The 25,895-nt window shown below is 46.5% G+C and overlaps 1 protein-coding gene across 5 annotated transcripts in view; it reads left to right on the top strand.

Moving 5' to 3' along the window:
• LOC135210888 (src substrate cortactin-like) overlaps positions 1 to 25,895 on the top strand; it is a 354,847-nt gene that overhangs the window by 128,580 nt on the left and 200,372 nt on the right. For all 5 annotated transcript variants that reach the window (XM_064243824.1, XM_064243823.1, XM_064243820.1 and 2 more), the window contains exon 3: positions 22,630 to 22,749. In XM_064243824.1, coding sequence (XP_064099894.1) covers positions 22,630 to 22,749 — 120 coding nt within the window. The remainder of the gene's footprint in view (positions 1 to 22,629; positions 22,750 to 25,895) is intronic.

Here is a 25,895-nt window from a genome sequence, read left to right as displayed (position 1 = left end):
TTGATGGCTGCAAATGTAGGTACATTTTAGGAAATTAAGAAGGAAAAAGATGTAATTTTCCATTTTTTTCCCAAAAACCAAAGAACTGCAAAATGAGTGGGAAGGTTATGTAAAGGAAAACAATCAAAAGTATGTGCACGTACATCTAAGGTTTGAAGCACTCATATACAACTGTCCAAGTTCCTAAGGAATACTACAAGTGAAAATCCTGTTTCATACAATCAACTTACTGTCAGATATATACATAGCTAAGACTTCCGTCGTCCCCGACAGAAATTCAAATTTCGCGCCACTCGCTACAGGTAGGTCAGGTGATCTACCGGCCCTGCCCTGGGTGGCAGGACTAGGAACCATCCCCGTTTTCTATCATATTTTCTCTGTCGCCGGTGGTATCAACATTGTTGTTATTACCTCCTGACTTGGATTCTTTTTTTCAACATTTGATCAACGTTTTTTCGACTTTTGGTGACGTATTTGGATCGTGTTTTGGCATTCGCTACTGTGGACTGTTTTTGGAATAACTCTTTTGGATTTTTCTCAGGATGTCTGATTCTAATGTGAGTGTGAGAATGTGTGTGAATGTAGGCTGCAGGGTGAGGATACCGAAAGCTTCGGTTGATCCTCACACTGTATGCCGTAAATGTAGGGGAGTGCAGTGTTCTGCTATTAACACTTGTAAGGAATGCGAGAGTTTGAATGCAGAAGAATGGAAGACTTTGACTTCTTATTTGAAGAAGTTAGAGAGGGATAGAGTTAGAAGACTGAAAGGTGTGAATTCAAGGCCTATTGAGCCTTTAAATGGTAATTCTAACCCTACTTCTGAGAATCTCCCTATAAATCTCATTCTCAGAGTGTCTTTTCGGATTCGGCATCGGAAATCGCCAATCTGAAAGCGACGATTCGAGACATGAAGTCCAAGATGGCGGACTCGAAGGTAAGGCTAGTGATAGTGAAATTTTTAGTGAAGTGAGCCCTATCAGTGTTGTGGAGGGGGCGTTTGATCGTCCCTGCGGCGCTCCCAGGCCTAGACCTCTTCCAAGCTCACATGCCCCACCAGAGGAGAAGGAAAGTCGAAAGCCTTAAGGAGGTCGGAGGGAATCCCCAACGGTCAGACTCCCTTCAGTCTGGCAGCTTTGTCTTCATGGCAGCCAGCTCAAGGACGCTACAGGAAAAGCGTCCTTCGCGAGTGTTTCTCTCCTCTCCCTCTCCCTCACCTACGAGGGTGGAAGGAGTCGACCTTATCGAGACCGCTGAAGCGTCATATGAAGCAAGATATCGACTCGAGCCCGGAGCGCTTCTCTGATGACGCCCCGTCTGCTATCAAGAAGGCGAAGGTGGCGTCAACGTCACCTGACGCTTATGAGGAAGTACCTTATCATGCTTCTTCCCCTAGTGATGACGAAGGGCGCCAGGCGCTAGACGTAGGAGAAGCGTCAAGGAAGATCATTATGGGCGGTGCAAGAACAACTTTCATCTCTTGTGGGATGTTTTAGCGCCCCGTCGGAAGGACGTGACGCTTCCTATTAAGAAGTCTCGTCCTCTCGCTCCTGCTCGGGAAGACGTCTTTTAGAAGTGAAGCGTCAAATCAAGAGGATCGTAGACGTGACGCTCCGTCAAAGATTGTGACGCCGAGTAGGAAGCCCTTAGAAAGCGAAGCGTCTTCCAGACGCGAAGCGTCATCTAAACGTCAACAAGAGACGTCATACATGACGCTCGGAGAGCGGGAAGCGTCATACATGACGTCTTCTAAAGCGCGAGAGAAGCCGCAGGTTGTGACGCCTTCCAAGTCGATCAGAACGGGAAAAAGGAAAGAGACTTTCATTCCTTAGCCCCTCTCCGATCAGGAGTTTGTCTCCCCCAGAAGAAGAAAGTTCTGAAAGGAGAGCAGAAACTCAGGATTTTCACGAGTTCGAACGAAACTCGGAGGATGAAGATCTTGGAAGAGAGGGCTTGTCAAACTAATAAGGTTTTGACTACCATGCTTCTGGAGGAATACGGAGACGAGTTGACTCCGGCTGCTCCTCCTTCTCCGCGCTCGCTCTTTTCGAGTGCTGAAGGCGAAGAAGACTTCGTCTTTTTTCTGAAGTGAAGCCCACCATCTCGATGAAGCGGGCTTTGCACGCCTTAGACGCCTGGATGAAGTCGAAGAAAGACTTAACCAGGACAGTATTTTGCATGCCTCCAGCAAGGGTTTAGCTGGGAAAAGAGGCATATGGTACAAGACGGGGAGGATATGGGTATCGCTCTCCCTTCTACTACAGAGGCAGACTTTTCGACGTTAGTTGACGCTTCAAGGCGTCCTAGTCTTAATTCTGCCCGCATTACTTGGAGTATTTCGGAACTGGATCATCTCCTCAAGGGACTGTTCCATGTATTGGAAGTATTTCAACTTCTTTAGATTGGTCCCCTTGGGGTGAATGTCCAAGAAAGCTCACGATCGCAGGGAATCGAACCTGAAGCCTTGCTATGCATTTTGTCGTGCATCGACAAAGCAGTACAGGATGGATCTTTGGAAGTCTCTGCATTATTTGGAGCAGGTCTTTTGAAGAAAAGGACAGTGTATGGCTTCCTTCTTAACAAAGGCAGTCTCGCATGCGCAGAGGGCAGCTCTGCTATATGCACCTCTTTCCGGACTTTTTGTTTCCTTCTAAGTTAGTGAAGGACGAGCTCACTCTTTAACTGAGAGGCGACGGATCTTCTGACGCAGTCTGCTAGGAAGAAGAAACCTGCTTCAGTGTCCGACAAGAAAGAACCTAGCGCTTCTAGGCAGGCCCTTTCTTTGAGGGGGTCCGATCTCCGACCTCCCGCAAGAAGGAAGGCTCCAGAGAGAAGAGGTAGGTCCGCCTTTCGTCCCTTTAAAAAAGGGCAAATGAAACATTTCTCCTCCAAACACCAGTAGGTGCCAGACTCCTGGAATTCGTGGAAGCCTGGACACTGATAGACGCGGACGCGTCTTCACTAAAGATCATAAGGAAGGGATATCGTATCCCTTTCCTGAATACTCCGCCCTAACGTCTATACCGAGGGAACTATCAGCCAAGTACAAGGATCCTGTGCTGAGGGATACTCTTCGATCAATGGTGGAACAAATGTGGGACAAGAGTGCAGTAGAACTAGTACTGGATCAAAACTCCCCGGGGTTTTACAATCGCCTTTTTCTAGTGGCGAAAGCCTCGGGAGGCTGGAGACCAGTACTAGACGTCAGCGCTCTGAACAAATTTGTTTCAAGAAGGAGAAGTTCTCCATGGAGACTTCTGCTTCAGTCCTAGCGTCATTACGACAAGGAGGATTGGATGGTGTCTCTAGATCTCCGCAAGAACGCCTACTTTCACGTCCCGATCCACCCTTCATCGAAGAAGTACCTCCGTTTCATGACGGGGGGAAGGATCTTTCAGTTCAGAGCCTTGTGTTTCGGCCTGTCCACAGCTCCTCAGGTCTTCACAAGCCTGATGAGGAATGTGGCGAGATTTCTGCATCTCAAAGGAGTGAATGTCTCGATGTACCTAGACGACTGGCTCATCAGGGCCAGATCGGAGAGACAGTGTTTGGAGGACCTAAAGTTAACACTACAATTGACCAAGGCGTTGGGATTGCTTGTGAAACCTTCGAGAAGTCTTCAGCTGACCCCCAGACAAGACCTAGTCTATCTGGGGATTCGGATGGATTCTCGGGGTTTTCGAGTTTTTCCTTCGCAAGAGAGAACAGAAAAAGGTTTGAGGATAATCTCTCTTCTTAGAGAAACAGCAAACGTCAGCGAGGGAATGGTTGAGCCTTCTGGGGACGCTTTCCTCGCTGGAACAATTCTTCCCTCTCGGAAGAACTGCATATCCGTCCACTTCAATTCTTCCTCAAGAAGTCTTGGAGCTGGAAAAACGGACAACTGTCGGACGTTTTTTTTCCCCATTCCAATGGAGGTAAAGGCACACCTACAGTGGTGGTTGCGGCCTCTGGAAGAGAACAAAGGGGTCTCTCTAAGTTCAAAGAACCCAGACCTAGTGTTGTTCTCCGACGCGTCGGAGACCGGGTTTGTTGGGGGAGCGACATTAGGCTCGGAGGAAGTGTCAGGCACCTGGGAACCAGCACAGGTGTCCTGGCACATAAATTGCAAAGAGCTCTTCGCCGTTCACCTGGCTTTGAAGAGTCTAGAACCTCTGGTGAGAGACAAGGTAGTACAAGTAAACGTGGACAACACCACCTGCACTTGCCTACATTCGAAAACAGGGAGGGACTCATCCTCGTTCCTTTACGAACTTCACGAGGGACTTATTACTTTGGACGTCTCCACAGGAACATCTCCCTGTTGACAAGGTTCGTACAGGGAGTAAGGAATGTGAGGGCGGACAGGCTCAGCAGGAGGAACCAGGTCCTTCATACACGAATGGACTCTGAAACGAGGAGTGATTCGCGATCTCTGTCTCTGTGGGGAACTCCTCACGTGGATCTATTCGCAACATACATTTCAAAAAGGCTCCCAGTGTTTTGCTCGGTCGTGGAAGACCCAAGAGCAATTATGGTAGACGCCTTCCTGCTAAACTGGTCTCGAGTGGACGTGTACGCTTTTTTTTCCCCCATTCAAAATCCTGGGGTTAGTATTGAAAAAGTTTGTGGCGTCAAAAGAGACGAGGATGACTTTAATAGCCCCCTTTTGGCCGGCCCAGGAATGGTTCACAGGAGGTGGTAGAGTGGATCGTAGACTTTCCAAGATCCCTACCAGGAAGGAGACGGATCTTCTCAAACAACCACACTTCAAGAGGTACCATCAAAAACCTCCCCGCTCTCGCTCTGACTGCCTTTCGACTATCGAAAGACTTGTCAGACGCGAGCGGCTTTTCTCGCGAAGTGCAAGCTCGATCGCGAGAGCTCGCAGAACCTCCACTTCGAAAGTATACCAGTCGAAGTGGGAGGTCTTTAGAAGGTGGTGTAGAGCAAGAAGTTGTCCTCCTCCTCTACCTCTATCGCGGAAATTGCTGATTTCTTGCTATTCTTGAGAGTAAAACTCGCATCTAGCTGTACCACAATAAAGGGGATACAGGAGTATGCTCTCGGCTGTGTTCAGGAACAGAGGTTTAGATCTGGCAAATAACAAAGATCTCCACGATCTATAAGATCATTTGAGACGTCAAAGTCTAAGGAGCCAGTACCTCCGAACTGGAACTTGGACGTAGTCCTCAAATACCTGTCTTCGGATAAATTTGAACCTCCTCATCAGGCCTCATTTAGAGACTAACTAGAAAATGCCTATTTCTTTTATCGTTAGCAACGGCAAAAAGAATAGTGAGTTACAAGCTCTGCAGGATAAAGTAGGATTCAAGGGTAACTCGGCGATTTGCTCGTTTAAGACTCTGTTTTTAGCGAAAAACGAGAATCCCACGAATCCCTGGCCTAGGTCATTCGAAATCAAAGGAATGTCTAGTCTCGTAGGCAGAGAAGCAGAGAGGTCTCTATGCCCTGTTAGAGCTCTGAAGTTCTATCTTCAGAGGAAGCGTCAGTTGGGAGGCTCTAGACAAGGTCTTTGGTGCGCGGTTAAAAGACCCCACAAGACTGATGTCAAAGAACGCTCTAGCGTTCTTTGTAAGAAACGTCATTACGGACGCTCACAAGGTCTGTCCGGACGAACAATTACAACTTCTGAGGGTAAAAGCTCATGAAGTACGAGCGGTTGCGACGTCTCTCTCGTTTTATAAGAATATGTCGCTTAAAAACATATTAGATACGACATATTGGAGATGCAACTCGGTGTTTGCATCTCATTACTTGAAAGACGTGCGTGTGACGTATGAGAAGTGCTTTTCTCTAGGTCCTATCGTATCGGCAGATACGATCTGGGTACGGGAGCCGACACAATCCTTAATATGTATATACTGTTCTTCTGTTTGGATATGGTCGAGAATCTCTTCGAACAATGGAGGATTCAGGCTCGCACGGGCGGCCGTCTATGTTGTTCATAAGAGAATTCTCGTCATATCCAATTAGTTGAGTATAATTTTTTTTTGAAAAAATTATGTATGTGTGCGTAGTGGTTTTTGAGTTACGGTTGTTGTGACGAGTTCGGGGATAACTCGTAACAATCCTTAGTTCTAACACATGGTTAGGATCAGGTGGTCGGGATTGGTTGTGTGCTCCTTCATAAGGTGTATTGTCATATAAGTGGATCAGCACCCATTGACAAAGTCCTTTTAGGCTCTGCTGAGTAAGTGGTAAGACCCCCATCGGCAGACCCACAAGAACTCTTGGCCATAGATCACATATCTCGCTAAGTTTCTTGAGGTGATGCAGACTACTGGGCAAACACCCACCAAGTCTACCACCTATCAGGTAGGAACCAAGGTTTTATTTATACCTACAACATATGTTGTTTACCTGTCTATTCCATATAGTAGCTGTCTCTTACCCTCCACCGAAGGGTGCCAATCAGCTATGTATATATCTGACAGGTAAGTTGATTGTATGAAAATGATATTGTTATGTTACAATAAAGTTTCATACATACTTACCTGGCAGATATATACAATTAAAGGCCCACCCAGCCTCCCCGCAGGAGACAGGTGGAAGAGAGAAAATATGATAGAAAACGGGGATGGTTCCTAGTCCTGCCACCCAGGGCAGGCCGGTAGATCACCTGACCTACCTGTAGCGAGTGGCGCGAAATTTGAATTTCTGTCGGGGACGACGGAGTCTTAGCTATGTATATATCTGCCAGGTAAGTATGTATGAAACTTTATTGTAACATAACAATATCATTTTTAGAACCTATCTCAAAAATAGGTATGTATATGAAAATAGTGCATCACTTTACATTAATGGTAAGCACAAGCAGTCCCAGGTTATTGGCGGGGATTCCGTTTCCCGGTGCCTGTTAGGTATGTTATGGGGCCATAACTCACCTTATGGCAACAATAACCGGAACTCAGCCTGTTATGGTGCCATAAATCACCAATTTTACTGATTCCGCCAATAACTGGGGACTGCCTGTAATATAATCTTAGATAAGTGCTTGAAACTCTTCTCATTCACTAAACTCGGTACAGTGTAAGAATTACATCCTTGTTACTGGCGTTAGATTAGTAGAAACAAACTTGTAGTTTGATATGAAAAGAGAAAAACACACACAATGATATTATGATGATAATAGTAGTTTTCCCAAATTATACCCATTTTCTTTTTTTTATTTCTTTATGGCAGTTCACATGCTGATGCAATAAAGAGGTAGACAAAGCTCTACCTACTTGGGGGATTTTGGGGGAAGTGAGCCGACCTTGTATCTCTTGGCCTTGAGGTGAATAGGGTGAAGGACATACGCCTTTTAGCCTACTCATGTTTATATATAATACATAATAAAATACAATAACAAAAATTGAATGAACAGGGAATCCACAAAAACCAATCATATTTATAACATCCAATATTACTCAATATAATATAACAAGACAGGAAAGGGGGACAGAGATGGGAAGGCCTTGAGAGTGGTTGAGGGAGGGAGGAGGAGGGGAAGGAGTAGGGAGGGACAAGATGGGGATCAAGGACATTCGAATGCGTAAGTTGGCAATGCTAGGAAATGCCATGTCAGTCAAGAGTAAATGCCTTAACCAACACCATTTGACAATGCATTATATTACCAAAAATTAATGGGAAGGATCTTGTACAGAGTGTCAAAAGTATCATTTCAATCAAACAATTAGTTTGAAAGATATTTGAGGTAAACAATGACTCGTGGTCCTTGAAATAGATATAATAGTTTCACCCCGTAGATACAATCCTTAGTTTGTTCATGAAACTTAATTGTCAGATATATATATAGCTGTATTCTCTGAAGTCCGACAGAATTTCTAAAAACTTACGACACACGTAGTGGGAGTAGGGTAGTTAGTACCCATTCCCGCCGCTGGGAGGCGGGTATCAGGAACCATTCCCATTTTCTATCAGATTTCTTCTGTCGCCGGTGTTGTAAACATCTGTTTACAGCACCTCCGCCTCAGGATTTTGGAAAACTTTCTTTGCTTGAGTATCCTCTTGACTTTTTGGTTATTTGTTATTGGATCGATAGCTTGGCATACGTGACTTTGGATTGTTTTTTGAATTTGGCTTGGTTTTTTCCTTAAATATGTCAAGTTCTAGTTCGGCTAGTGCCAGAGTGTGTATGAAAGACGAATACAAGGTGAGGTTACCAAAAGCTTTGGTTGATCCTCACACAGTGTGTAAAGGTTGTAGGGGGCAAGTGTGTAGGTATGATTTTCGCTGCACGGAGTGTGAAAGTTTGAATGATGCACAATGGAAGACGTATGAATCCTATGTAAATAAATTAGAGCGTGATAGGATCAGGAGGTCTTCCTCCAGGAGTAAATCGGGTAGCAGACAGGGTAATAATGTAACCCCTTCTAACCCTTCTTTAGATTTTGTGACTCCTAACCCCGTAGTGTTGCCTTCGGGCCCTCAAGTGGTGTCTGCGGAGGGTAATGCCCTTTCGCTTATTTTAGATTCTTTGAAAACTTCTGGACTCTGGAATAGGTTCTGGCCCTTGAAAACAGGGAACCGTGCTAAGTGTAGTGATAGTGCCCTAGTGAAGTGGAGGGGGCGTCAGATCGGCCTCTATAGCGCCTCTAGGCTGGGACCTCTGCCGGACTCCCAGGACTCAGGGAGAGGGCATGTCGAAGGCCGAAGGAGGGTTACGGGGATCCCCCACCGATCTGACGTCCCTTCAGCAGTACCTGTTGACGCTTCCCAGGCTGCTAAGGAGCGTGCTCGAGCACGTGTCCTAAAGGATTGTTTGTTCATGAAACTTACCTGTCAGATATATATATAGCTGTATTCTCCGACGTCCGACAGAATTTCAAAACTCCCGGCACACGCAGTGGGCGGCCAGGTGGTTAGTACCCATTCCCGCCGCTGGGAGGCGGATATCAGGAATCATTCCCATTTTCTATTCAGATTTTTCTCTGTCGCCGGTCGGTAAACAACTGTTTACAGACCTCCGCCTAGGATTTTGAAACTTCTTGTGCTAACTTGAGTATTCTGATTGACTTTTGGTTTTGATTGCGCTGTTGGCTTGGCATACGTGATAGTGGATTTGATTTGAATTTGGCTTTGACTTTTCTTTGATTACGATGTCTGGATCTAGCTCTGCTAGCTTCAGGGTGTGTAAGGTGCATGAATGTAAGGTGAGGTTGCCGAAAGCTTCGGTAGACCCTCATTCAGTGTGCTCGAAATGTCGTGGTCATGTATGTATGTTGAATGATAGATGCATCGAGTGTGAGCAGTTGACTGAAATTGAATGGAAGGCATATGATTCTTACGTGAAAAAGCTTGAGCGTGATAGAATCAGGAGGTCTTCCTCTAGGAGTGCTTCTGTGAGTAGAAGTCAAGGTAGAATTGTATCTCCATTAAATCCTCCTGTAGATGTAATTCAACCAGATCCTGTTGTATTGCCTCCGAACAATCAGGAAGTGTCTGCAGAAGGAAGCGTATTAGTTACGATCATGGAGTCGATCGCGCCTTGGAATCTAAAGTGATTGCTCTACAGTCAAATGTGAATTGTGATAAAAGTGTTAGTGCATCTAGTGTAGTGGAAGGGTTGTCAGATCGGTCCCATAATGCCTCTAGGCCTAGGCCCTGCCGGACTCCAGGCCTTAGGGAGAGGGCAAGCCGAAAGCCGAAGGAGGGTTACGGGATCTAATGACCGGTCTGACGTCCCTTCGGCAGAAACTGAGGACGAATCTCAGGCTGCCGGTTGTTCGTGCACGGGCACGAATACTTAAAGAGTGCTTCTCTTCTTCCGAGACTTCCTCTCCTCGCCGAGTTGGGACGCTCGGAAGACCTCTCAAGGGGAGAGCAGCAGGGGCGCAAGTTGTCGCACAAGCGGCCGTCGCACTTGTCGCCCTCTTAAGAGAGGTTTTCAGAGAAGAGGACGCTTCACGTCCTTCTGATCGTTATGTAGATTCGTCACCTGAAGATTTTGAAGCTTTTCCGCCACAGAAAGGAACAAGGCTTCATCAGGGGATACTCTTTTTGAGCGTCCAAGTTGCTCTAAGCTTGTTCCTGAGTTGAAGGAAAGGGCATCCCCTCGCCCATCTTCCTCGCACAGGATGAGTCCTTCTCCTGATCGAGAACTTTCCCCTTCAAGGAAAATGCTTTGGGAAATGCAGAGACAGTTAGCCTCCTTTTTTGAGAGAAAGGAGGCAGAAACTAGTCATAGAAGAAGGATAGGTGGTGCCTGTTTTAAGAGAACTAGGCAGTCCCCGGCTCCTACTCCGCGTTTTTTTTCGGCCTTTGAGTCTACTCCTAGTAGCCGACGCATTAGAGAACGTGATTCGTTCCTCATGAAACGGGCGTCTAGGAGAGACGAATTTGACAGAGACGTGAGTTGTCGCACAAGCGGCCAGCGTCTTTGTCAAAAGGCCGAGAACGCTCAAGAATCAAGATCGGAACGTCAAGCTTTGCATGTTAATGATCACGCTCGGCGTTTTAAACAACGAAGCGCTTACCAGACTCGAGAAGACGCTTTTCAAGACGCGCGGATCGCTCACCAAGACGCTCCAACTGACGCTGTTCAGGACGCACGGCGTCCTACACATCATGACGCTCAGCAAGACGCTGTTCAGGACGCACGGCCGTCCTTCACATCATGCGCTGCTAGCAAGACGCTCTTCAGGACGCACGGCGTCCTTCACATCAGGACGCTTCTCAGAACGCACGGCGCCTTGCATATCGGGACGCTTTCCAGGACAATCAACAGTTGAGTCCGAAACGTAAGGATGTTTCTCAGGTTGAAAGTGTCGAAGTCATCGCGATCTTTGAAAGGCGCTGATGACCGAGAGAAGGATTCGTCTAGTGATCGCTGCCCTACTCTGATGATGACGAACCAAATGCGTCAGCGTCGTCAGACTATAAGACGTTGACGGATTTACTTAAGAAATTGTTCCCAGATAATTTTCAAGCGCCAATTCCTTGCTCTCCACCTTCACAATTTGCTTCATCGAAGGCCAGGAGGCCCCTGGCTTCGTTAAGATGGCCACTTCGCTCTCCGCGAAGAGAGCGTTTAAGAGAGTCCAGGATTGGATGGATTCAAGGAAGGTTAAAGGGAAGACTTCTTTTGCACTTCCTCCATCTAGACTGAAAGGGAGAGCCGGGTGATCTGGTACGAAACAGGAGAAGAGCAGGATTGAAGGCACCGTCCTCTTCTCAAGGAGATTTCGCCAATTTGGTGGACGCTCCAAGGAGGTCTTATTTGTCATCGGCTAAGGTTTCCTGGACAATGACGGAGACGGATCATCACCTCAAGGGGTTATATAAGACGCTAGAGGTGTTTAACTTTTTAGATTGGTGCCTCGGGGCGCTGATGTACAATCGAGGAGTCAAGACTCAATTTCGCTAGAAGAGCTTTCGAGTGTACTAGCTTGTATGGATAGAGTCAGTAAGGGATGGCTCTGATGAGTTAGCATCTCATTTTGCTACAGGTCTGCTTAAAAAGAAAAAGAGAGCTCTCTATTGTAGCTTTACGGCGAAAGCAGTTTCTCCCGCTCAGAAAGCGGAGTTATTATTCGCCCCTTCTCTACGCATTTATTTCCGCAGTCCATGATTAAGGATCTGTCGGTAAATTTGCAAGAAAAAGCAACAAGGGACCTCTTGACTCAATCTTCAAGACGACCTACTCCTCAGGCTGCTACTTCAACAGCTCCAGCACCCAAGAAGAAATTTAAGCCCTTTCGTGGAGCACTTCCTCTAGAGGTTCCTCGAGAGGAAAGGGGTCCTTCAGAGGTAAGATCTCTTCTACCAAGAAGGGAAAAAATTGACATTTCTGCCCTCAGGCACCTGTAGGTGCGAGACTCACCTTATTTGCTCAGGCATGGAGGACGATAGGGGCGGACACCTGGACCTAGATGTGATCGAGAGAGGATACAAGATCCCTTTCCTCTCTACACGCCTCCTTTAAGCACGAAGCCGATAGACCTGTCGCCCGCATACCAGTCAGAGAAGCAACAGATCTTACTCGACCTTCTAGCCAAATGTTGGAAAAGAAGGCCGTAGAGGAAGTTCTGATGCTGGATTCCCCAGGCTTCTACAACAGGTTATTCCTGGTTCCGAAGCAGTCTGGGGGATGGAGACCTGTCCTAGACGTCAGCAGACTGAACATTTTTGTAAAGAAAGAAAAATTCAGGATGGAACTTCTCAGTCTGTGCTAGGAGCCTTGAGGGACCAGGGGATTGGATGTGTCATTGGACCTTCAAGACGCTTATTTCCACGTCCCGATCCATCCCCAATCAAGGAAGTTCCTGAGGTTGTCTTAAAAGGACAGGTCTTCCAGTTCAGGGCTCTGTGCTTCGGCTGAGTACGGCGCGCGATGTTTTACTTTCCCTCATGGGAATGTGGCGAAATGGCTTCACCTATCGAAAATTTAAGAGTCTCGCTCTACCGGACGGACCTGGAAGACTGGGCTAATTAAGTCACCTTCGAAGTCAAGGTGCCTGGAGGACCTTCAGACGACATTACAGCTGACGAAGGCCCTGGGCCTTATAGTAAATTACGAAAAGTCCCATCTGATCCCCACGCAGTCCATCGTGTATCTGGGATTCAGATGGATTCAGCGGCTTTTCAAGCTTTTCCATCAAAGGAACGTCAGCAGAGATGCTTAGAGAAAGTGTTAGCCTTCTTAGGGAAAGAAGAAAACATGCTCGGCAAAGGAATGGATGAGTCTGCTGGGAACCATTTCTTCGCTGGAGAAGTTTGTTTCCCTGGGGAGGTTGCACCTCAGGCCACTCCAGTTTTTTATGGCAGAAAACTGGAAAGACAAGAATCTAGACTCGACTTTGATTATCTCAAAAACGGTCAAGGATCATCTGAAGTGGTGGCAAGATCCGACCAAAACTCTCAGAAGGGATGTCCCTCAAGCTTTTGAGCCCCGACCTAGTGTTGTTCTCAGACGCCTCCATGGTGGGCTGGGGAGCAACACTAGGAAAGGAGGAAGTGTCAGGCCTCTGGAGAGGGGAACAGAGGTCCTGGCACATAAACTTAAAAGAATTGGAGGCTATTCGGTTGGCTCTTCAGTTTTTCGAAGAACGATTGGTGAGCCGAGTTGTCCAGATCAACTCGGACAACACTACGGCTCTCGCTTACATAAAAAAGCAGGGGGGGGACACACTCTCGGTCACTGTTCGTGATAGCGAGAGACATCCTTCTATGGGCGAAAGCTCGAAACATAGTGATCCTGACAAGGTTGATTCCATTTGTTACAGGAATTCAAAATGTTCGAGCGGATCTTTTAAGCCGTCGACATCAGATGCTTCCCACAGAAGGACTACATCTAGAAGTTTGTCAAGAGCTATGGAAGTTGTGTGGGACGGCCGTCTAGTCGACCTCTTCGCAATCCTCGAAAACGAAGAGGCTTCCGATTTATTGCTCTCCAGTTCTCGACCCGGAAGCAATAGCGGTAGATGCCATCTATGGGGACTGGACGGGGATGGATGTGTACGCCTTTCCCCCGTTCAAACTCTTAGGAGAGGTAACAAGGAAGTTTGCAGCGTCGCCAGGAGCGGGAGGAATGAAGGAGAGTAAATGAACTGTAGATCAGCCCCCCTTTTGGCCCTCAAGCGATTGGTTCACGGAGGTCATGTCTCTTCTGGTAGACTTCCCGAGAACCCTGCCAGAGAGAGTCGATCTTCTCAAACAGCCCCCACTTCGAGAGGTACCACGGAAACCTCTCCGCTCTGAGTCTGACTGCGTTCAGGACTATCAAGAAGTTGGCCAGAGCGAGAGGTTTTTCAAGATCAGTGGCAGAGGCTATTGCCAATGCGAGAAGAGCTTCCTCTCGAGCAGTTTATCAGTCGAAGTGGACTGTCTTCAGGAGATGGTGTAGGAAGAAAGGTATTTCCTCCTCCACGACCTCTGTGAACCAAATCGCTGAGTTTCTCCTGCATTTGAGAAATGTGGACAAATTAGCAGTGCCCACAATAAAAGGATATAAGAGCATGTCTGTCAGCTGTCTTCCGCCACAGAGGATTAGATCTGACAAATGATAAAGATCTTCACGATCTTTTGAGATCGTTTGAGACAACCAAGGTACTACAACCAAAGGTTCCATCATGGAACCTTGATGTAGTTCTAAGATTCTTGATGTCGGCTCCCTTTGAACCTATGCATGCTGCCTCATTGAGAGCACACTACTAGAAAGGCGATTTTTCTAACTGCTCTTGCCACGGCAAAGAGAGTTAGTGAAATTCAGGCAATTAGTAAAGATGTGGGTTTCAGAGGACACAGTGCAGTGTGCTCCTTGGATCTAATTTCTTATTAGCGAAGAATGAGAACCCATCTAACCCCTGGCCAAAAACCTTTGAAATCAAGGGGTTAACAGAGTTCATCGGACAAGAGCCAGAGAGAGTCCTGTGCCCTGTCAGGGCTCTCAAATTTTACAGCAAAAGACCAAAGATTGTCGGGGTCCTTCTGAGAACTTATGGTGTTCTGTTAAGAGACCGACTTTCCTATGTCGAAGAAGAATGCACTGGCATTGCTTTTGCGAAGCACCATCACGGAGGCCCATGCGTCCTGCTCGGATGGAGATATGAAGCTTTTGAAAATAAAAGCCCATGAAGTGAGAGCGGGTTGCGACTTCAATGGCATTTCGAAAGAATATGGCACTTAATGATATCATTAGCGCTACTTTTGGCGAAGCAACTCTGTGTTTGCTTCACATTACCTGCGGGATGTGAAGACGGCATATGAGAACTGCGAGTCGCTTGGACCATACATATCCGCAAGAAATGGTGTTTGGGGGCAGGGAGCAGCACAAATACTACCCTATAGAAAAGGGGTAGGTGTGCTTTTTAATTTTGGTGTTGGTTTATGGTTGAAGGGTTGGTTGCTTGAGGCGCCTTCCCTTTCTTTAGCCTAGAAGTTATGGACTAACTTCGATAGGTTAGGTCAGGTGGTGGTTTTTTAGCTTCGTTGCCCTCACAGTATGGTCAATATGTCTAGTCACATTGTGGTCACGCCCCCGTTGACAGATCATCAGAGCGCACCAACTACACAGGTCACTACCTTGTTGGCAACTCTAGTAAAGCAAAAGCAGACTTTCGGTGACAGTAATCAAGAAGTCAGCTATGCTAACAGGTAAGGAATCAAGATGTCAATCATCTGCACTTGAGGTGTTTCCTAAATCCTTCTATTCTGTCCCTTCCCACCTCCAATGGTGGGATTCAGCTATATATATATCTGACAGGTAAGTTTCATGAACAAAATGTTATTGTTATGATACAATAAAGTTTGTTCATACTTACCTGGCAGATATATATAATTAAAGTACCCACCCACCTCCCCTCAGGGGACAGTGGTATGAAAAATTCTGAATAGAAAATGGGAATGATTCCTGATATCCGCCTCCCAGCGGCGGGAATGGGTACTAACCACCTGGCTGCCCACTGCGTGTGCCGGGAGTTTTGAAATTCTGTCGGACGTCGGAGAATACAGCTATATATATATCTGCCAGGTAAGTATGAACAAACTTTATTGTATCATAACAATAACATTTTCTCGTCTTCCGACGCGTCCTCCCCGCGCAAGGGGTGGGAATCTCGTTCGGATTCGCGAACCTTTGAAGAGGACGTTTCAAGATCAGGACGCTTCACGTCATGTTTATCTGATTGGCATTCTTCTCCGGAAAGCGTGTCCTTTCCGCCCCAGAAGAAGGCTAGGTCGTCTTCCGATGATGACGCCTTTGAGCGCCCCAGTCGCTCTAGAGCCAAGGCTGTTCCTGGGAGAAGGAAGAAGGCGTCCCCTCGCCCCTCACCTTCTCGCAGGCATGGCTCTTCTCCTCGTAAAGAACCTTCGCAGACGGAGATAATCCTTGCTATGCAGCGACAACTGGATGCTTTACTTAAGCAGAAGGAAACGGTTTCTGGTCGTAAGAAGGACGATAGACTTCCGATCAAGAGATCAAGACAGTCTTCTCCGCCGGCTCGTCTTTTGTCCCCGTTTCCTGGTATTTCGTCTTCTAGACTTCGTTCTCCCCAGCGTTTGTCTAGAGGTGGAAGTAAACGTCAGGAGAGAGAGAGGTTTCTTCATTCTGCCCTCTCTTCTCGACGTGAGGACGCTCGGCGTTCCGACATCGACGTTTCTGATGAAGATGCTTTGGTTTCTGACGGACGGAATTTGGTACGCACTGCTCCGCTTCGTCATGCTTGTGTTGACGCTCATCGGGGACGCTCGTCAAGTGTCAATTCCTGTCTCTTCGCGGGGAGGCGATCGTAGAGACGCTTCGAGGGACGCCTAGGAGAGACGCTCGCTCATCGCTTCTTTGGACGCTTCGTTGGATGCTCAGTTGGACGCTGATTTGGACGCTTCATTGGACGCTCGGAGGGACGCTAGGTTAGACGCTCCGATGGACGCTAATAGACATCGTCGTAAGAGCTTCTTGGACGCGATTACGGAAGTTCGCTCTCGATCGGACGTTGTTCCCGAGTCTTTAGATGACGCTACACGTCTTCCTTCTACTTCGCGTTCTACTCAAGTTGTGATTGCTGATCCTGTGTCGGCTAACGATTCTGTTAAGGGTACGTTACCCTCTTCTTCTCGTCATCGGTCTGATAGGAGACTTGGAGTGAAAGGTCTTCTGCCTCTTTCTTCGGAGTTTAACTCGGGTAAGGAAGAAGGGGAATTGAGCTGTTCTTCGGAGGAGGTTGATGAAGAACAACCCTCGACGTCGTCTTCTTCAGACTATCAAGTTTTGGCTCGGCTGCTCCGTGATTCTTTTGGAGATACCTTCCTTCCTTCTGCTCCTCCTTCTCCTCCATCGCAGTTTTCGTCGTCGAAAGCTAAGAAGACACCAGGGTTTGTAAAGATGAAGACGTCTTTGTCTACCAAGAGGGCTTTCCGGAAAAGTTCAAACACTTGGATGGAGACTAGGAAAGCTAAAGGAAGCACCACTTTCGCCCTGCCTCCGTCTAGGCTTAGCGGTAAGGCAGGGATGTGGTATGAAACCGGTGAGGAGTTAGGTTTGAAGGTTCCGACGTCAGCACAGGGAGATTTCGCCAGCGTTGTAGATGCTCAAGAAGACTCTGTTAGCCTCAGCGAAGGTGTCGTGGACTACGTCAGAAATGGATCATCTGTTGAAGGGTCTGTTTAGGTCCTTAGAAGTCTTTAACTTCTTAGACTGGTGTCTCGGAGTGCTAGACAACCAGTCTCGTAAGCCAGATTTGATCAGCTTGGGGGAGCTGTCCAGTGTATTGTCATGCATGGACAAGGCCGTCAGGGATGGCTCAGAGGAATTAGCATCTCATTTTTCAGCAGGCGTGTTGAAGAAGAGATCGCTGTATTGCAATTTTGCGGCTAAGTCTGTCTCTCCCGCACGGAAGACAGAAACTTTTGTATGCGCCGTTCTCGAGTCATCTCTTCCCCCAGGCTTGGTGAGGATCTGGCAGTAAGTCTACAGGAGAAAGCCACTCAAGACCTTTTGACACAGTCGTCGAGACGTCCTGCTGTCCCTTCCACGTCTTCAGGAGTTCAGTCTTTAAGAAGCAGAAGCCCTTTCGTGGAGGATCTTCAGCTAGATCTTTACCCCGAGGAAGAGGTCTTCCTAGAGGTAGAGCCCCGGCTAAGTCCAGGGGCAAGAAGTGAGAATGCGTGCCTTCAGTCACCGGTAGGAGCCAGGCTTCAGTTGTTTGGAGGAGCCTGGAGAGAAAGAGAGGCAGACACCTGGTCTCTCAACATCATAGAGAAGGGGTACAAGATTCCGTTCGTAAAGCCTCCCCCTCTGACTTCCACTCCCAGGGACTTGTCCCCGTCGTATCCTCAAGAAAAGCAAAGGATTCTTTTCGATCTGCTCGAGAAACGAGCAGTGGAACAGGTCTTAGACCTGGCTACGCCAGGATTTTACAACAGATTGTTTCTTGTTCCGAAACACTCGGGAGGGTGGCGGCCAGTCTTGGACGTAAGTCGTCTGAACCTCTTTATAGAAAAGCAAAAGTTCAAGATGGAGACACCTCAGTCAGTTCTGGGGGCCTTAAGACCGGGGGATTGGATGGTATCACTCGATCTTCAGGACGCATACTTTCACGTCCCGATACACCCCAGTCTATGAAGTACCTTCGGTTCGTCCTGAAAGGAAAGGTGTTTCAGTTCAGGGCTCTTTGTTTCGGTCTGAGTACGGCCCCATTTGTGTTCACCATCTTAATGAAGAATGTGGCGAGGTGGCTCCATCTTTCCAACATCAGGATCTCGCTCTACCTGGACGACTGGCTCATACGAGCTTCGCAGACCCGGTGCCTGGAGGACCTGAAAACGACTCTGTCTTTAGCTGCGTCCCTGGGACTTCTGGTGAACTTCGAAAAGTCACATCTGACCCCAACACAGTCCATCGTGTATCTGGGGATTCAGATGGATTCAGTGGCTTTTCGGGCTTTTCCGTCCCAGGAACGTCAGCAACAAGGCATAGAGAAAGTGTCAGCCTTTCTAGGGAAGGATTCATGCTCGGTGAGGGAATGGATGAGTCTGCTGGGGACCATTTCCTCGCTGGAGAAGTTTGTTTCCCTGGGGAGGCTACATCTCCGACCTCTTCAGTTCTTCCTGTCGGACAATTGGACAGAGAAGGACAACTTCAATATGATCTTAACCATCTCAGAAGAGGTGAAGAGCCATCTAAGATGGTGGCTCGATCCGTTAAAGCTCGCAGAGGGCATATCCCTCAAGCTTCGGAACCCCGACCTAGTGTTGTTCTCCGACGCGTCATCCACGGGGTGGGGAGCAAACACTAGGGGGGGAGGAGTGTCAGGCACGGTGGAGAGGGGAACAGGTAGCCTGGCATATCAACTTCAAGGAGCTGGCAGCGGTTCAATTAGCGCTCCAGTTCTTTCAGGACAAAGTCTCCCGTCGAGTAGTTCAAGTCAACTCGGACAATACCACAGCCCTGGCATACTTGAAGAAACAAGGAGGAACTCACTCTCGCTCCCTGTTCGCTCTAGCGAAGGAAATTCTGATTTGGGCGAAGGCGAGAGAGATCACGATCTTGACAAGGTTCATTGCCGGAGTCGAGAACGTCCGTGCGGATCTCCTCAGTCGACAAGGTCAGTGCTGCCGACAGAGTGGAGCCCTCAATCAGGACGTATGCCAGGAGCTGTGGAGTCTTTGGGGGGACGCCCCTTGGTGGACGTTTTTGCAACGCAAGGACCGGCGGAGACTTCCTCTCTACTGCTCCCCAGTTCTCGATCCGGGGGCAGTAGCAGTGGACGCCCTGATATGGGATTGGACGGGCCTAGACCTTCTACGCATTTCCCCCCTTCAAGATTCTGGGGGAAGTGATGAGAAAGTTCACAGCTTCGGAGGGGACGAGGTTGACGTTAATCGCCCCCTTTTGGGCTGCAGCGATCTGGTTCACAGAGGTGATGGTCCTACCTGGTGGATTTTCCGAGATCTCTTCCGTTAAGGAGAGATCTACTCAAACAGCCCCACTTCGAGAGGTACCACAAAAAACCTCTCCGCTCTGAGTCTGACTGCGTTCAGACTATCCAGAAGTTGGCCAGAGCGAGAGGGTTTTTCGAAACCTGTGGCTAAAGCTATCGCCACCGCGAGAAGACCTTCGTCAATCGCGGTTTACCAGTCGAAGTGGGCAGCTTTTAGGAGCTGGTGTAGGAAGAAAGGAGTTTCCTCTACCACGACCTCTGTGAGCCAGATCGCCGACTTCCTTCTTTATCTCAGACGAGATTTGAAGCTCGCAGTGTCAACCATTAAAGGCTACAGAAGTGTCTTATCTGTAGTTTTTCGACATAGAGGTCTTGACCTTGCTAATAATAAAGACCTACATGATCTACTAAAATCTTTTGAGACCACCAAGGTACTGATAGCTACGTTGCCTTCGTGGAATCTGGACGTCGGTTCTCAAGTTGTTAAGTCAAGCCGCTTCGAACCTATTACTCTGCCTCTTTGCGAGATTTGACGAAGAAGACTGTATTCCTAACTGCTCTGGCGACGGCAAAGAGGGTTAGCGAGATACAGGCGATTAGTAAACACGTCGGCTTCAAAGGGCATAATGCAATCTGCTCTTTGAGTTTGTCATTCCTGGCTAAGAATGAGAACCCTTCCAACCCTTGGCCTAAGACGTTCGAAATCAAAGGTATGGCAGAAATCATTGGTCAAGAGCCAGAAAGAGTCCTGTGTCCTGTTAGGGCTCTTAAAGAATATCTTCGTAGGACAAAGGAGTGTAGAGGTTCTGCGGAGAACTTATGGTGTTCGGTCAAGAGGCCTAATATGCCCATGTCCAAGAATGCACTGGCATTCTTTTTGAGGAACACCATTAAGGAGGCACACGCTTATTGTCAAGATAGTGACTTTAAGCTTTTAAAAGTTAACGCTCATGAAGTAAGGGCTATTTCGACTTCTAGTAGCCTTTCAGAAATATGGCTCTCAAAGATATTTTAAGTGCACTTGTTTTGAGAAGTAACTCGGTGTTCGCCTCGCACTATTTACGGGAGGTCAGAACGACATATGAGAACTGTTACTCTCTTGGACCATACGTCGCCGCAGACACTATCTTGGGGGCAGGAGGTAGCACTCATCCTTTCCCATAGAAAAGGGTAGGTGAGTTTTTAATGTTTGTAATGTTTATGGTTGTAGGGTCGGCCGCCGAATGCGGTCTTCCCTTCTTTTAGCCTTTGGTATATGGGAGTATTTGGTTAGGCTAACTTAGGGGGTGGTTTTGTCTCGTTGTCCTCTTGAGTATGGTCATGGTCTAGTCACATTGTGGTCTCGTCCCCGTTGGCAGATCATCTAGAGCGCACCAACTACACAGGTCTCTACCTTGTTGGTAACTCTAGTGAAGGTCAGAATGCAGGCTTGTGACAGTAATCACGAAGTCAGCTATGCTAACAGGTAAGGAACCAAGATGTCAATCATCTACATATATATGTTTCCTAAATCCTTTTCTGTCTCTCCCACCGCCAAAGGTGGGATTCAGCTATATATATATCTGACAGGTAAGTTTCATGAACAAAATGATATTGTTAAGATACAATAAAGTTTGTTCATACTTACCTGGCAGATATATATATTTTAAGTACCCACCCACCTCCCCTCAGGAGACAGTGGAGATAGAAATCTGATAGAAAATGGGAATGGTTCCTGATACCCCGCCTCCCAGCGGCGGGATCGGGATGGGTACTAACCACCCTACTCCCACTACATGTGTCGTAAGTTTTTAGAAATTCTGTCAGACTTCAGAGAATACAGCTATATATATATCTGCCAGGTAAGTATGAACAAACTTTATTGTATCTTAACAATATCATATTTGATGTGTACAGAATATTCAGGTTATTATAACAAGAGCTTATACCTCTGGAATAAGAAGGCTTATGCCTCTGGAACAAAATAAAAAGGGTAAAAGAAGCCTAAAAAGCAGACCTAAGGGGAAAGAAGCATTGCATAGTAACATACAATTAAAAAAAAATCAATGTGAGTACAGTGTAGGAATGAACCGATGGATACAAGCCAATCTCTGTTTTAGGTTTCAAGCATGATTATATAATTATTTTCTTTCTTTCTATTACCATCAAATACTCACGTCTTCCTATGCTTTTGATAATTAGTGGAAAGTAAATTGTTCCATAGCAAGCTATTGAGTGTTTGTACTGTTTTTATTAGCGTATTATTATTGCAAATTAAATTTATTCACAAGATATTTTCACCTGATGGTGTTTCAATTTCTAGAATGTTTTTGCCTGTACAATCAACCCCCACCTATTCTCAGTTCTGGATTTGCAGATTTTTCTCTGGAACATATATCCACATTATTCACAAAAAATTCATCTATTCACAGAATTTTTCATAGAGAAATATTCACTAGTTACTGTACTTTTTCATTTTCTTGTGACTAATTATATTTTTCATTATAAAACTATTAAAATATGCAGTTATAAGTGTTTTTAGGATGGGTTTTTGGTGTTTGAACTATCAAAGTAGACAGTTAAAAGTGTTTTTTTTAATTGTCAAGTATTCGTTGATATTAGCTGATTATTACATTGACCAGGCCCTTAAGTTGAATTTCTTTACCCTGAGTACTACCCTGTAATTTGTTTTAGAAGGATAGTACACTTGTTTTCAAGGTGAAAATCTTTTTGTTATTATTACTTAGTGTTTAATTTGTTTTAGAAGGATAATACATTTCTTTTTCCTGTGAAGTCAATTTCTGTTTATTTTTGAGTTGTAAAGATTTTGGTTTTTACAATAAATTGAAAAACAGAATTAAAACAACAGGATTTATGGCAATGTTAACAAAAAATGATGACTGCCCAAGTATTTTTTTTTTTTTTTTACAGTTCATGAATAGGGAATTGAGATATGTATTGTTTTCAACCTTGAATTCTGTTTTGATTGGGAAAAGACAGCCTCTAAAGTTGATCCTGTGGTTTGTGGTAAACAATAGAGAAAAATTTTTTTTTACTTTTGGTCAAGGGGTGTGTCAAGGGGTGTTGAACATTGCCTTTTTCAGATGTCTATTTGCCTGTTAAGCTGTATTCGCATTTTATATCTGTAAAGCTGTGTGTACAGCATGTGATAAATGTTGAAAAAAATTATAGTAGAAGTTTAATGAGAAGGGTGTGATTCATTTATCAATTTTTGAAGAATTTGTAATTTCTTTGTACTTCTGAATTACAGCATGAAAGAATTCCGAGAAGCCACTCTTAAATCAGATGCTGATATCAAACGACGGGAACTTGAAGAAGGTCCCAAGGCTTCTTATGGATATGGTGGCAAGTTTGGAGTTCAGAAGGACAGGTAAGGTGTTGATGGGCATGCTTCATGTCTCTAGTACCATAACAGTACAGCCTGTTCTTAAATTACAACCTATCTGATTTATTCTACACTTGCAACTGACAGTATTTCCAAGGAGTGTAAGTAAAGACACTGTTAAATGCATTAATTAAAAATAAGTGATACCTGAAATCTGCTTAAATGGAGAAGAAACTTTTAGAGAACCTATTGTGTAGTGTATTCTAGATGGCAGTACTTGAATAAGAGAGCTAAGAAAGACAGGATGAATGGTCATTAGGAATGTAACCTGTCATTAGGTAAGCTTGGAAATACTATCTGTGGTGTATGTGCTATAAACTACTACCTGATCCCGAGTCCTGGTTCTGATATATTCATTTGATATTTATCAACCTTACTCATTTCTTATGCCATTGCAGTATGTACTTGTACTATTATACGTAGTAATTTGTTTTATAAAAATTGTTCACAATATTGTATTGCTGCGTTCTACTGTTCTGTTTGGTAATTAGGCTTTGTGTTCATTTTATAGTAAGTTTCATTTTCATGTATGACACTTACCTGGCAGGTATATATATAGCTATATCCTCTGTCACACTGGCAGAATTTTCAAAACTCGCAGCAACCGCTAGATCACGTGTAGTTCAGGTGATCGCCACCCCGTTCCCGTGGCGCTGGCGCTCGGAACCATTCCCATTTTCATCAGATTTTCTCTGCCAGCCGAACTGTCAACATCGTTGAGGGTTCCCTGCTAGAATTTCGAGCTCGTTGCTGACTTTTCGCTGTATATGGACGGATTTTTTGGTATTGTATTGGAAAGTTAGATTGGCAATCGCTTTTGGATTTTTCTTACAATGTCTGATTCTGGTATTATCTTTAGAGTGTGTGTGAAAGAAGGGTGTAAGGTGAGACTACCGAAAGCTTCGGTAGACCCTCACACTGTGTGTAAGAAGTGTAGAGAGGGTGTGTGTACTTGGGACAATAGGTGTAATGAGTGTGAGAGCTTGAATGAAAAAGAGTGGAAGACTCACGAAATATGTGGAGAGATTGGAGAAAGATAGAGTGAGGAGATCTGTGTCTCGAAGTGAGAGGTCAGGCTCTTCTAGTAAGGCCTTGAATGATTCAGTGACTTTTTCTCCTCCTCCTTCCCAAGTAGAAGTTGTAGCACCTTCCCCTCAGGTTTCTCCTGTGCCTGCTGCTGTTTCTGAGGATGCGAAGGACTCACATTATGTTAAAGTGTTTGCTGCCCTAACATCGATGGGCGATCAGATTCAGCGTCTTACTGACAAAGTGGGTGTTTTTGATGTGTGTGACAGTGTAGTGGAGTGGGCGGCTGATCGTCTCTCTCGTGCTCCTAGACCTAGACCGCTGCCAAGCTCCCAGACCCAAGGGAGAAGGTATGTCGACAGTCGAAGGGAGGCGAGAGGGGTCCCCATACGATCAGTCGTCCCTTCAGGCAGTCCCGTTGCGTCCCAGGCTGCAGTAGTGCGCCGTAGAAAAGGCGTTACTGGGAAGTGTTTTTCGTCCTCCTCGATTAGCTCTGGCATTCAGGCAGGTTATCGGCGCTATGCGGAGGAATCACGTCCCCGCCCATCAAGAGGACGCACAGAGGACAGCCTCCCACCTTCAGGACGAACTTGGCTAACGCGCAAGAGAGATGGAGTAGCCCCGAGATTTCTCATCTAGTGCGGATGAGGACGATATTCCTGTTAAAAGGAGGAGAACATTTCATTCAAGGGAGGATGCAAGACGTTCTATGTCAGGCGGTTCTCCTGAGAGAGACTCTCCTTCTGCGTCCTGGGTGCACTCTCCTGTATCTTCTCCGTCTCGCAGACCTCAAGTCCTTTCTCCTCGTTGTACCAGTGCTTCACGACTTCGCTCTCCGCCTTCGCATGCGATCCGTCAGGAAACAGACACTAGAGACTTTCTCAGAGAGATGCAAGTGAAATTAACCGACCTAGTTAAGTCTTGGGAAGCAATGGATCAGCCTTCCTCAAGACGTAAGGACTCGTTTCTCCCCGTCAAGTCCTCCAAGAGGACGCATGATCAGAGTTTGCCTCCCTCCTCGTCCTTCGGTTTCTCGGGCAGGACGCACGGTACCGGCTAAGACGGACGATCGCTCAGTTATGCAGGACGCAGGACACAAGAACAAGCCGGATAGACGTACGGTGGACGCAGCTCAAGCGATGGATGCAGGACGCAGGCAGCAGGACGTTAACCCGTCTTCCTCCCGACTCTTCCGAGAAGACTTTCGTCAGGACGCGATTACACATTCGCTTTCTAAACAAGTTTTGGATCCGTACACTGGGGATAATCTTCGACAAGACGTCGGCTTGCAGGATGTTTCTTCAGCGGAAGAAGACGTTGAGGACTCGGCTTCTGAAGAGGAGAGAGATGTCGAAGCACCGTCTTCTGATTATAAAAGGTTGACTGATTGTCTCCTGTCAATCTTCGGAGGGGAGTTTCAACCCTCAGCTCCGTTGTCCCCCCTTTCGCAGTTCTCGAGGAACAAAACCCCCAAGAAATAATCGTTTTTGAAGATGACTCTTTCAATTACTGCCAAGAAAGCCCTTCAAAGGATTAACTCCTGGTTGAAGGAAAAGAGGGAAGCAGGGAAGACTTCTTTCTCCTTCCCTCCAGCCAAGTTGGCCTCGAAGTCTGGGGTCTGGTATGCGACAGGGGAAAGTCTCGGCCTGGGAGTACCTGCCTCCTCCCAGGGGGACTTTTCCAATATTGTAGACAGCTCCCGCATGCATGCTCTGCACGCGGCCAAGATTTGGTGGACGTCTTCAGACTTGGATCATCTTTTGAAGGGCATTTTCCGGACTTTTGAAGTGTTTAACTTCCTTGACTGGGCTCTGGCTCGCACATTAGAAGACAAGGAATCGTCTGCTTCTCAGCTTCCAAGCAGTATTATGTCCTGCATGGACAAAGCCCTGAGAGATGGGGCGAACGAATTGAATTGCGTCCCCTCTTTACGGCAGGAGTATTGAAGAAGAGGTCCCTCCTGTGCTCTTTTGCAGCAAAGGGCGTTTCTAACGCTCAGAAATCGGAGTTGGTTTTCTCCCCACTCTCAGATCAGCTTTTTCCTTCAGAATTAATTAAGGATATCTCGCTATCCTTGACTCAGAAGGCGACTCAGGACCTTTTGA

Source organism: Macrobrachium nipponense, chromosome 4 (assembly GCF_015104395.2).
Source record: "Macrobrachium nipponense isolate FS-2020 chromosome 4, ASM1510439v2, whole genome shotgun sequence".
NCBI lineage: Eukaryota > Metazoa > Arthropoda > Malacostraca > Decapoda > Palaemonidae > Macrobrachium > Macrobrachium nipponense.
The sequence above is the reverse complement of the archived record's forward strand: the minus strand, read 5'-3'. Positions and strand labels throughout refer to the sequence as shown.